At 39.7% G+C, this 13,714-nt stretch overlaps 1 protein-coding gene across 3 annotated transcripts in view; it reads left to right on the forward strand.

Moving 5' to 3' along the window:
* The window catches only part of LOC141908035 (uncharacterized), a 48,247-nt gene that overhangs the window by 1,938 nt on the left and 32,595 nt on the right, over window positions 1-13,714 (forward strand). For 2 of the 3 annotated variants that reach the window (XM_074797815.1, XM_074797816.1), the window contains exons 2-3: window positions 3,628-3,750; window positions 7,366-7,407. In XM_074797815.1, the coding sequence (XP_074653916.1) occupies window positions 3,628-3,750; window positions 7,366-7,407 (165 nt within the window). The remainder of the gene's footprint in view (window positions 1-3,627; window positions 3,751-7,365; window positions 7,408-13,714) is intronic. The other variant, XM_074797817.1, reaches the window with a different exon arrangement.

Genomic DNA, 13,714 nt, shown 5'->3' on the forward strand with positions numbered 1-13,714 from the left:
ACTAATTTTCAGTCAAACGGAATAAGGCGGGTTTCGATTTAGAGCGTAAAATGCTTTCGGAACAGCAATTCTTGAGTAAGGTCGATGGAAATTGTTAACAAGCCTTGTATCAGGTTAATCGGTTTCGGTTAATGGTGATTAGGTTTAGCGGCCTAAGCAAACTCGCGGAGGAGGGTAGGCGATTCCAGAATCGAGCCAGATCAAAACTTGTCTTAGTCACTGCAGTATTTCAGCAAATGGTTTGTTAGCGTTAAGGTATTATTAAGGTAACTTAGGCTACTAGCAGCTTGATTTGATAGGCCAGACTCACATGTTTGTTTGGTGAACAATCTGGGTTTCAGGTGTTTATAGTGATCTCTATCTACTAGCAAAGGTATACTGGTATGCCTATTTGCGGTTAAGATTCTTATTTTACAGTTGGATACCATTTACCATCGGATCAGTGAAGATATTCTCATGAACTAAGCTTGGCCTTAGGCCGATCACGATCGCTAGGGCCTATTATACAATATTTAGAGGTGTAGGTCTTATGTTTAGTTAGTCGTTGAGAGGGAGGGTGTGCTTGAGATGATCGTTTCAAATATATCCAGATACAGTCAAACCCGCTTAATCCGGTTTTTGGTCCAATCCGGACAATATTTGTAGGCCATTTCTTTGCTAAGATATACAAAAAACGACTTTTAATCCAGATTTCCCGTAAACCGGATAAGTTTCGTTGGTCCCAAATGATTCGAATTAAGCAGATTCTACTGTATTTCGAAAACGAAAGTACGGCTCGGGTTCAACATATAGGCTAATCGTGCTACAGTTTAATTTGTTAAAATTTCGAATCGACGATTCGTCAGTAGATGACGAATGCAAGGTAGCTGGAGATAGGAGCAACTTGTCTGGCTTGAAGAACGGCGTGCGTATAGTCAAGTGTGAGTCAGTCAGGAATGTTTCCTATCAATCATTCTCCGACTCTGTAGTGTTTTGGTGCTTCGGCCTATAGCAGTCAGAGACCACGGGTCAGGATATATTGGCCGCATCATTATCGAGTGAATGTCATGGTTGAGGCACACGTTGTTATCTCGTTTATGACGATAACTCCTAATCGAGCTATTATATTCAGACCGCTCTAGACCCCGTTATAGTTAACTATTGCATTTAAGTCTAAATATACTGTCGACATAGGCAAACGTGTTTGAACTTTTTACATAAATCTCAGAACTGTGGCAGTGAAAGGAATCAGGCGTATAGGGAATTATGGTGAATACTAAAAGCTCTCTAGCTTATACGCTTCTTACTAAGTATCGAAAATAGCTTACTTCAATTCGGTGTTTTTTTTATTCGTGATAAGATCTTACTCGACTGTGGATGGTATAGATTTGTAATTCAAAAGATGATGCATATAGAATTTGTACCAAATAATGAGGAAAGAGAAAGTTAAATGAATTTAAGCTTAAGTTAGGCCTATAGGCAGCCGAGGGATCAAGGCTTTTAAATAAAGGCCTGAATTATGGTGTATGTATATAAGTCTATCTATACACATGTTCTGAATTTTTGAAATAGGTTCGTAATAAGTAGTGAGAGGATGTTGGCCAAATTAGTAATTATGGTGGCATGACTGCAGTGACAATGTATAAGCTTTATTAGCTTTTTTTAGGCGGAAGACAGCGTTGTATCGAAACAGGAAAAGCTGGTCTTAACTATTTACAGAAGGCGCCTCCCTTGTTATGCGTAGATAGACAGTGTATAGTGATTTATTAGGAATCGTAGCGTCTTAACGCTATAGTAGGCCTCAAGAAAGGAAATGGCAGCTTTGTTGTAGGCTAGATAGTAGATCGAGGCAGCCCTTTTAGTGGGGACTAATTAATACCCGAAAGTGCTAGAGATAATTTGAAAATTTGAAAAAAATTCCATCCCAGTGCGGTGTATAATTGGCACAGCGCACCTACTCCGCAGCGCGGTGTATTGCTAGATACTTACATTTCACTATGTTTGACAGGTGCCATCTTTCAATATGGATAACAACTAATGTACTAATAACACCAATACATTGCACTGCAGCGAACTATCAAAAGTCCATAACCAATTTATAGAGAAGGTTAACTATTTATTGAGGCTTCGACTTCGTTTTGTTTGATCTGGGGATCAGATTTTCTGAAAAACGATGCTTTGTTTTTCCGACGACGTGGGGCATTGTTTGAATAACACTTGTATCGAGTGAATTACTGGATACTAGACGTATTCACACGATGTTTCATATCTGATGATAATGATATAATTGTGCGTGTTTGACAGCTGATATAATATTCCCATTCCAATTTCTGTCTGGCTCTCTCCACCGGGGCCTGCGATGGTCTAATGAGTTAGCTTGTCTTCGGTTACAATAGCGTATATGATTATTAAAGATTAGATGACCGATGTTATGAACTGATTGAATGAATCAATTTGAATGCGTATTGAAATATCCAGTGCATATATGCCGACGATATGTCAAATTTGTAGCATATGGAATTTGATTTTTTTTTATCTCGCTCATATATAGCCTATTGCATCACATGCCGTATATGTCTATGACTAAATCAATTATAATAATGTTGAATACTATTTTCTAACTGCTGAATGTTTTAATTAGGCCTACCTAAGATACGCTGGGTAATTTTGATAGAAGGTCGTGCGGTTTTTTAAGCAACATTATCCGTTGGACTAATCCAGCAGCGACCAAAAAGAATCTTAAGCGTCGAGCTTTATTTTACTTCCCCATTTGATAGTTCATGAGTTATTTGGTATTTCTGGAGATTCCATATGCTGTTTTATTATATATATATACCGGTATATAGGCCTATGTATAACATAAGTTTCGAGATAGTCTGAGTAAATGCAGAGACGTTTGCTGATTTGTGTACGTTTAAACATCCCCTCTGGTTATTGCTGAATCATGTTTGAACTGGGAACTATTTTTACGAGTTTTCTGTTTAAAGTACGTGTGTACATTTTTGTACGAGGTCGTAACGTTTTTATCCACGCAACAACCCTATTTTGGTAAAAATTCTGAAATGTCTGAAAAAAGAATGCCTGAAACCCTTCATTCAAGATGAGGCAGGGGTCTAATCTTTGTGTTCGATAACGTACCATCTTTTATGTAGGATCAGATTTTGTCGAGATCCTACTGGTTGGACGGGAAGCCACAATGATCGTTTGCTCGTGAAGGCCCCGGCCCTGGAATTACGTGGCATTAGTTAATACCCTGCTAGGAGATGAATTTGATGAATGGAAACTGGGGGTTAATTCCATGCAGACTTGATTTGATTGATTGATTTGATTGAATATTTGATATGATTGATTTGAATGATTGATTGATTTGGTTGATTGATTGATTTGGTTGATTGAATTGGGTTATGATTTGTTCATACAAGAACCTATGTAATGTGGCCGACACCTTTGTTCAGTTGTTACATTTCCTGTAGAAGAACTGTGTCATTTTTTGTGTGACCCTCTGCTTACTTACCACCACCCAATTCTTTACGATCCCTGTATATAGATTCCTATATTCAGTTGTTCGGCCGACGAATACCGGCGGTACTTTTATCATCATTCTTCGTGTTCTAAGCGTTTTTTATTTTGTATATGAATTGTTTTAAGGAGTTTTAACGACGGCTCAACAAGCCCCCGCGCAACAACAACAACAGCAGCCACAACAACTACAAAATTGTTCGACTACCTCGTCGCGACCGACTACGATTAATAAGAAAAAACTGAAAGCAGGTGAGACAGGTAGATTTTATATAATAACGGCTTCATCTCGTCTCATGATATCATCATCAGCTGCACCGTCAACACACAGGCTCAAATCACCGATTACTTAGAATTTACGCGAAATTAAAAGATATTTTTTGACTTTTCGAGATGTAGAGATTTGAAGCATTTTCTTTCAGTTTTAAACTTACAATTTAAGGATGTCATCACTGTTGATTCATCCTTTGAATCAAGGCGGCCCCTTCCATTTTTACATCCACCCCTCTGAAAATCAGCCACCCCTTAATATCTGCTGCCCCTGACCACAGAAAGAAGATTGCGCTAAATCAAGCTTAATTTTCTGTATTTTTGGGGGGATTGAAAGCCTAGCTACTTCAGCAACCACGATGTCGAATGCAGCCCCTTGAAAATTCCAGCTTAATCAATTTATTGCTAAAGATATGTATTGTTTAATTCTACAGTCCTCCAAAATTATTTCAGTTAATTTTCATATCTCAAAAAAATTTTTCTTTCGACGACATACATCGTGAATATCTGTTTTTTTTTTTTAAATATACAGTTAATTAGTATACATTTAATTGATTTGAGCCTCGAATAATTTCACTATCTCGTCATCTGCTGCATGTGCGTTATTCTCGTTTGTTATATTTTATTGCATGGTTTTATGTTAGATACTACGAACAACGACGACCTGTTTTTTGCTATCAATGTCTGAGCTATTTTTCCGTTGAATAAGAGCAGATAACCCCCGTACATGTCATTTTAGCCCGACCTCGTTGTTTTGTCTATTCTTCATTTTATTTAAGTTCAGTTAAGAAATATTTCATATCTACATTAAGCTTAGCATACATCGACAAAGCAACTGGAGACAACTAGTTGCTAGTGAGCGAGTACCCTGCTCACATCGAAAATCTAATGAAAACCAGCAACTACATGGCTCATGCCGGTCGCTAGGTCCATAGCGCACACATCGACAGCAATTGAGATGTGTAATCTAGCAAATATTCTCAGGGCATCTCGAGTCAGGTGACAAATTGCTTTGTTTTAGTCAGTTGCAACCATGTGTTTTTGATTTATAGAGCGCCCACATCATTGGATATGACAACAACTGAGTACAACTAGTGGCTCAAAAGTAGAACATGGGCAACTGGCTGGAACTGGAGATAGATGGACGCTAACCAGTCGTAAGCTAGCTCACATCGGCACGTTCGAGCAACTGATTGTATCCAGCCAGGTGCTCTCATACGCTTTTAACTGCCCAGCTACTAGTTGTCTCCAATCGCCATGTCGATGCAGACTTGGCTTTAGTTCACCACCGTGCTACCTCGGCTGGGATTCGCGCCTGACCCTCCGTCATCGAGCCTCGCCACGGTACGAAACCCTGCCCGACTAGTATGCACCTACATGCGCGACTTAGGAGGCGATGATGTCATTTTTAGCCAATCAGAAATCCTATCTCATTTAAGCCCAGGTTTTTCTGTTGGTAGTTTATCTTTGAAATTTAACTCGGCGATTATACAATAGCGGTCTGATTGGTGCGACAAACCTGTGCATCTACCTGCGCACCCGGTCTAGTGTGGCAGGGTTTCAAATTCCGGCTGAGGGATGATGGTTTACTGCATGCTAAATGAAATATATGTGCTTCGATTGAGGTGGGTTTTCGAATGGGTTTTTCCCATCCATTTACTATAGGCATGTCTCGTATTGCAATCTCGGTGAGGTTGCTCCAATTCCGATGTATAAATTCCTAAAAACATCTAACTTTCGCAATTTCCAGACCTGATATTTGTTTGTTTCTCACTAGAGATCAACGTGGGTATTCATTAATTAAAAACCTTTAGAGATTTTGGCTCGATTAGATTATCCTAAGTGTCTGCGGGGGGGGGGGGGATGATGTTGTAGGACTTTAAATTCATGCCTTATATAAACTTGTGTAAACAGACCTTTCCTACCTTCGGAAAAAATACAGATTGAACCCAGCGACGGAGTGGTCTCGGGGTCCGTACCCCTGCCTTGCCATTGAGGCGGCCCTTTTTGTCAAGACAGAGATCGGAAAACCTATAAATTCGACATTCATCCTCGTAAATTGCAACCGTTCGGTTGTATTTCTTCTCTCGTGTATATTACTACTGTAGCTGCCGGGGTATAGTGTGTTCTAAGTGGAATTATTGGCTACATTTATTCGCACATCTGATGTCGATGTGGTCGACGTATACGTGGTCGGTTTCTCCGTTAGTTGCGATTACGCCGCACGTGTATTTCATTCCGTGTATTTCATTCCGGTAATCGGCGATAACATTAGTTTCTTTTTACATTAGTTTCTTTTTACAGTGTTCGTTCGATGTTTTACGGGATGATATTTGCACGAATAATTGCTGTTTGGCCGGTGTGTGTGTGTGTGTGGTTTACATGAGCATCGATTCTGATTGTAAACCGCGTTGATAGCTGCTGTAATGAGGGTGGCCACTGACCTGGAAAACTCGGGGAATCACAAAAATCCGGGATTTTGACTGATTTTACCCACAAAAAAAACCGTAAAACTCAGGGAATTCAGATAATGCTATTGACGACATGTTTCTTTATCAATACGTGATTAAATGAAAGATGAATAAATTGTAACGTTTTAAACCTATAGATTTCTCTGATTCACTCGGGGAATTTCGTGTTATAACGTGGAAAAATTGGGGAGAACTCGGGAATTTTTTGGTAAATTGGGGGGGGGGCAATGGCGCCACCCTGCTTCTTGCCCCTCTACCTTGGTGCCTGCATTCAACCGACGGTGTCAAATCTCTGGACAACGTTTAGCGTTTGTATCGTTATTCATTGGAAGTCCCGATTTTGAAGTCCCAATTTTCGGTACATTTTAACAGTACTTGTACCTTTTCAAAAGTCCCCAGAGGTACGTTATTCGACGTTTTGACTGTATACAACGGGTAATGCCCGGCATAAACTTTCCCAGATTTGCCTGATCAGATGACTGGACCTACGGCAAAGAGGTCGGCCATTGCGAAATATTAAGCATGATTAAGCCACAAGCAGAAAAATTGGCGCAGTTTTTAAATAGAGGGAACCAATTTTGTTGGATAGGAGATGCGTGATCTAGCGAAATACGTGAAGTGTGGTATGTGCGCTTTGTTTCAGGTTTGATTAGATACATTGTGATGAAATACTTTCGAAAGATTTCCCGGCTAGTAATGCTGTAAATGGATTCCGTTTTAACGCCGATTGGAATCAGTTACCGATATTAAACGCCGCGCTGCCCTCTGCAAGTCTCCGCATGATTCTTTCATCATCGATCGAACCGGCGTGAAACACTTTACGCGATTACCTGTTTACCCGCGCGCTCGAGGTCATTCATTCATCTGCCTCCGGTATCCGTCAAGGTCAGGTGGATCCATAAGCATCGATTGATTATTCGCGGAGGAAATGACAGCTCTTCATTTTCGACGGCGGCGGTGAAACGCAATTCGGACGGACGCGATGAAATTTTGATTTCAGGAAATCCATTATTAGTCGGGGCGAGCAGATTTTTATTACAACACAAGCTTTTTTTTTTTAATCACTGAATGATGTTTTTTTTTTGAATGATAATCATGCTAGAGAAAAGTTTGCATTTTATTTTAGGAAATTTGATGCCATTACGTATCTCACAAGTTGTCAATGAAGGTATTATCGATTTATTCATCTCTATTTCATGTTTTCGTTACGTAGCTTCATTTCTTAAATTCCGTTTTCAAATCGTTAGTTTTAGTACACGCGGTGTATCGGTTTTTTGTTTCGTTTCGTTAAATAGTTTCCTCACCCGCCGGGTCGTAGTTCCTAGGCATAATCGGTGCCAAATACTTATATTGTCTCCTCGTCTATGCGCTGGCAAATGCCGCAGTTGTCCAACAAGATTAAAAATGAAAGCAAGTATACGATAAACTCTGCCTTACTCAGTTGCATTGAGGCTCATAATATTTCACCCATGTCTAGAATCAGAAAAATAGCTGCCCCGCGCCGAGGAGGGCTCAGGGGTAGCAAAGGAACCCCCTAAAATTTTCAAAGTGCCCTTCAAATTTGGGTCAACATTTTTCAAAATTTAGATACAATTTTCATGTCTTTTTTAACGCCAAATGGAAATTGAAATTATCCATTCTCAAATGATTTATTCAGGTACCCGAGCACTTCATATATAAGATGTCCTTTTTCAACAAGTGCTCCTTTTTATGGTAAAAAGTGCCCTTTTTGTTGAAATAGCTTGGCACAGGCCTGAATAGAACATTTATCGGCCTGTTGACCAATACAGAGTAAGGAGAGTCTACCGAATTACAATTCCCCTTGTTATACTATCAATAGTATTACCTAAGTGTTTTATGTACTAGTTACTTAGGGAGTTTAACCCTATTTTCGAAACAATGTTACAATTAAATCCATATATTTACATCCAACACTTCAACGTATTGTTCAACTTATTAAATTCACACAAGTCGAACACCTCGAACATAGCTCGGGGTCTTATGATTTACCGGCCTGTTGACGGTCAGTTGTAAAGGACTTAGATCGACCGTAAAAAGCCTAGGGGGGAATGTTAAGAGAAACCAAATTGATTTTCGAATTTCATCAACAATACCCGTCTCGTAGATTTTTGCGCACTTGTATTTCTGTTTTGGTCTATTTGGTTCCGTAGTTAGGGATCATTCATTTATTACGTAGGCATGAAATTTGAATTTTTAACCCCCCCTCCCCCTCTGTACGCAAATCGGCCATTCTTTCATATAGGCCTACATTAAGCATTACAGTACGCAATTGCACTGACTCCTCCCCCCTCCCCTAATGCGTACGTAATAAATGAATGACCCCTTAGTTGTATTTGTAAAACGTTTTTCACCATCATCATCACCACCTTCACCCGGTAGTTTAGTCATCGGTAGGTATACAGCACCGTGCACAATACTAGGAATTGATGTTTTTGCAGTAGACATATTCGGTTTTGAAATATTGTTTAGGGCTATTATTATCATTATCATTATCAACGGTAATAAAATATATAAAGAGTCATCTTTATATAGTCGTAGTAAAATTACATTAAGGGTAATCTTCACATAAAGAGTCATCTTTGTATAGTCGTAGTAAAAACAGTTTAAGAGTCATCTTTATATAATCGTAGCAAAAAAATAAATAAAGAGTCATCTTTATATAGTCATAGTAAAATTACATGATAAGTCAACTTCATATAGTCGTAGCAAAAATATATATATAAAGAGTCATCTTTATATAGTCGTAGTAAAATTACATAAAGAGTCATCTTTATATAGTCGTAGCAAAAACACTTAAAGAGTCATCTTAATATAATTGTAGTAAAATTACATAAAGAGTCATCTTTATATAGTCATAGCAAAATTACATTAAGAGTCATCTTTATATAGTCATAGCAAAACAATATATATAAAGAGTCATCTTTATATAGTCGTAGTGAAATTACATAAAGAGTCATCTTTATATAGTCATAGCAAAAACACTTAAAGAGTCATCTTAATATAATCATAGTAAAACTACATTAAGAGTTAAGAGTCATCTTCATATAGTCATAGCCAAAAATACATTAAGAGTCATCTTTATATAGTGATAGTAAAACTACATAAAGAGTCATCTTTATATAGTGATAGTAAAACTACATTAAGAGTCATCTTTATATAGTGATAGTAAAACTACATTAAGAGTCATCTTTATATAGTCGTAGCCAAAAAATACATGAAGAGTCATCTTTATCATCTTTATGTAGTGATAGTAAAATTACATTAATAGTCATCTTTATATAATTGTCGGAAAAATACATAGAGTCATCTTTATAAGTATTTTTTAAGCGGAAGACGTCATCTCGATACTGATTGATGGTGTTTATTATTAACTTGACTTCCGTCTATGAGCGATTACCGAGAGGTATCTCATTATCTCTCAGAGACGTTTCATTTTAAGACGTTGATTTACTCGATACGTCGAACTGTCTGAAAGCGAATGAAATCAAACCGTCGATGTAATGAAAAAAACTAGATGAGAATTTGAATAATGGGCCATTTTCAGAAACTCTGGTCCGTAGAATTGGGCCGAAATGTCAATTTCTTCTCCAGTTATTCATTATATATTGTGGATTTTTACTTCATTTATATTGGACAGTCACTAATTGTCTATGGAAACCTATGTGAAGGCCACTATATTCTTCTGACCATTGGTATAGACGTTTGTGATGACATATGATGACACTACATATATTATCGTTGTCGGTTAGGTTTGAATGCCATCGAAATGATGATAGTGGGCGACTCCGAGAACATACACGGTAATCGCTGCCATCCTTTTCTCTAGCGGGTGGCTCCAGGTGGACAGCGGTGGTTATGGAATCAGCTACTAGAATTTCCTCATTGTGTGTCTGGTTTGTTGTGATGAGACAAACCTTCTTCGAACGATTCCATTGCGCCTCTTCAGCGGTAACAACTGTTGAACGCTGTTTACTGGATCAAATACTTGACGACTGATTTCGTTGTTATTGGCAACTGCATCTTCCCCCTCTGTTGCAGCCCTGAGTTCACCACTGTGTCGCTGGTTAGTTCTCGTTATGTGAGATGATAATGGGCTTTTGACTTTGTTTTGTTTGATATCTTCTTGAGGATATGAAAATATCCCCACTTACATGAAATAATATGGATCTCGCTCCATACTATACGTAGCTGAAGCAATTTACGTGAGTCTGACCACAGCTAAAAAAATGGTGCAGTCACAGTGTGTGGTGCACTTGTTGCTAGTATAGGTTGGACACATTGTACTTGCTGCCAGTGCGTGGCGTACTTGTCCGCTAGTGTGGGTTGGACACAGTGTACTTGTCACCGGTGTGCGGCGTACTTGTTGCTAGTGTGGGTTGGACACAGTGTACTTGTTGCCAATGTGCGACGTACTTGTCGCTAGTGTGGGTTGGACACAGTGTCCTTGTCGCCGGTGTGCGGTGTACTTGTCCGCTAGTGTGGGTTGGACACAGTGTACTTGTCGCCGGTGTGCGGCATACTTGTCGCTAGTATAGGTTGGACACAGTGTACTTGTCGCCGGTGTGCGGCGTACTTGTCGCTAGTGTGGGTTGGACACAGTGTCCTTGTCGCCGGTGTGCGGCTTACTTGTCGCTAGTGTGGGTTGGACACAGTGTACTTGTTGCCAATGTGCGACGTACTTGTCGCTAGTGTGGGTTGGACATAGTGTACTTGTGGCCGGTGTGCGGCGTACTTGTTGCTAGTGTGGGTTGGACACAGTGTACTTGTCGCATGTGTGTGGTGCACTTGTTGTTAGTGTGTGGTGGGCTTAATAAGTTAACTGGGTAAGACAACTGTACCAGCCAATCATCGATAACCAAAATAATTATCAGCAGACTTTATGACGACCCAGCCAATCATATCAATTATTCTAGGTCACCTGACCAAGGAACCACCTAGAAGACCTGATCAAGTGGCAGCAAGAAACTACCATAGTGAAAGCTGGGGAACATGTTTCTGTCTCTTGCTTCCGTGTGCTTTAGGCTTCAGGGCCCAGTTGTTCGGTCATGGCTGTAACTTAAAACATGGTCTAAAGTCTTTAGACTGGTCTCAGGTTGTTAAATTAGCTATCGAACGTAGACGGTTTTAGACTATAGTCTTAGCGATGATTGCGAATCTGGCTCCAGGTTGATGGCGCGTTGTCTGGTTGGAGTTGATTGAAGAGACCGCGGTATCAACGATGCGATCTCTCGATCGTGTCGGCGTTCCTGCGCGGCGGCGTTCCCGCTTGCCACTGAGATGGATGTCAGCGATTCACGAGAAAATAAGACCGTAAACTCGATCTTACACGAGGATTACTGTATTGACCGTGTTATTGATTGAGTGCGCGTTTTCCCCGTCTGCGAGACTCCTTCCGCAAACTCCGCGATTATAACCGCAGATAATAAGCCTGTCACCGCAACACCCCCTCGTGACCACGATCAAAATACACCAATTGACTCTCGTATGAAGCTTCAGGCGGTTCTTTCATTATCTTCTGGATTATGGATTTGACGAACTTGAAATGATGGGGGAGGGGAAAAAATCTTTTTTTTTAGGTCATTTCGGATAATGTCTGTGCACCGCGATTTTTTTGTATGCGATGTCTAAAGATGATACGGCAATGGAAAAAAATATTAAACCTCATTCTTTTTTTCCATATCTTTGTTTAAAATTGAGGGGGCACTGAAAATAAATTATCGTTATACCTAGTTTCCACGATCAAGGATTTCAGGCCTATAGCAAATAATTTCTAATGAACAGGTCCTCATTCCAAAAATGGCAACCCTAAAGGCCATTTTTAGGCAATGCTGATTGGACGAATAGAATGTGCTGAAATATTTGAGAAAGAATTTTTAAAAAAACCATTTTGGTCGAATTTTTCACCAGGAGTGATTTAGCACGTGGGAATGACGTGTATTGTTTCCCAATCAAAACTAATCACTAATAACATCAATACGCCACGATGCGGTGTACTAGCAGTCCATCACCGATTTATACACCGTACTGCGGTGTAGACACACTGAAAGGGTTAAACCTGTCCATTGAACTATGCACTTTGAAAAATAAAATCCTCTATGAATTATTGCTTCCAATCGATCAATGAAGGACAATATTTTTATTCATGACGAGATTTACTGAATAATCTCGCTGCTCGTCGCGGCCTAAGTGCGATGTTACGCAGCTCGGAAATGTTATTCCGATGAATGAATTTCTCTGATGTGTTGCACCTTCCGACCTCTCTACAGGTATATCGGTATCCGCCAATGATAACATCTTTCATCTTTCACTGCTGGTTCGCGTGGTTGAATGCCGGTACCGGATACCCCGCTTCTGCCAGCGCTGCTGCTGATGCTGCTGGTGCTAGTACTCTATAGTGAAAGCTGTTACAGCAACTATTCATACAGCGAATGATGTCATCTTGACTTTCTGGGAATGAAATCTCATGCTCTGATTCATATGTGTATACGCGTACTGGTTTCGAATCCTGTATCCTGGAGGATTCATTTCCCCATTATTACTCTCCTATCTTGAATGAGGTATATATCCTGGAGGATCCAGTGTAAGAGTAATATTTCAGATATATGAGAAAGATGGGTGGGACCCAAACTTGTATCATGTATCCTGGTGATGGTTTCATGTATCCTGGTGATGGTTTCATGAAAATGTTTAAGCTTAAAACGGTTAAGTTAATTGAATTGTTTTCCTCATTGAAAACATGAAGTAACCAATGGCAATTACACCATAAATTTTAGTTAAACTTTTTCGTGAAACCAGACCCTGGAGATGGTAACTGAATGGCAAAAAGCCCTCTGCGCCTCAAAGGAAGTCTAACTTAATCTTGGAGTATTGCCAAACCCTCGCAGGACAGAGTCGTCTGCTACTGATGAAGGTAGTGGTTCCTGGAAAGGATTCCTAGTACAGGTTCCCTGATTCCTTTTAAACTCACAGAAAATGCGGTTAAAGGTGCTTGAAACTCCTTTCATTCGAGCAATATGCCCGAAACTCCTTAAAATCTAAATTTTGAGATATGCTGATTAGAAATGTCTGTAGTTAATAGTAGACTATACCTAAATCGGGATAGTTAGAACTGGGATTTTTTTCTAATCAGAAACTGAGTTTATGTAGCGTAAATGATAAAAATTTGTTTTCAAAACCACTGAATTAACAGTTTACCGAGATAAACATCGCCGATTTAGGATTAGTCTATACTGTAAGACTGGGATGAGAGTGATACAAAGGCTTCCTCGAAATTCAAAATTCTCTCCTTTAAAACTCCTTATATCCGGGAATAACTGATTCATGGGACCCGGTAATACGTTGGTAACCTTAAGTGCCGAGGATCGGGGAGAAATCCCTGTATACACGTTCGGGAAGAAAGAAGCATCGATTTAATGGTATTAACCTCCGAACAGTGCTTTTGACCAGAAAGGTTT

This window comes from Tubulanus polymorphus, chromosome 7 (genome assembly GCF_964204645.1).
Source record: "Tubulanus polymorphus chromosome 7, tnTubPoly1.2, whole genome shotgun sequence".
Taxonomy (NCBI): Eukaryota; Metazoa; Nemertea; class Palaeonemertea; order Tubulaniformes; family Tubulanidae; genus Tubulanus; species Tubulanus polymorphus.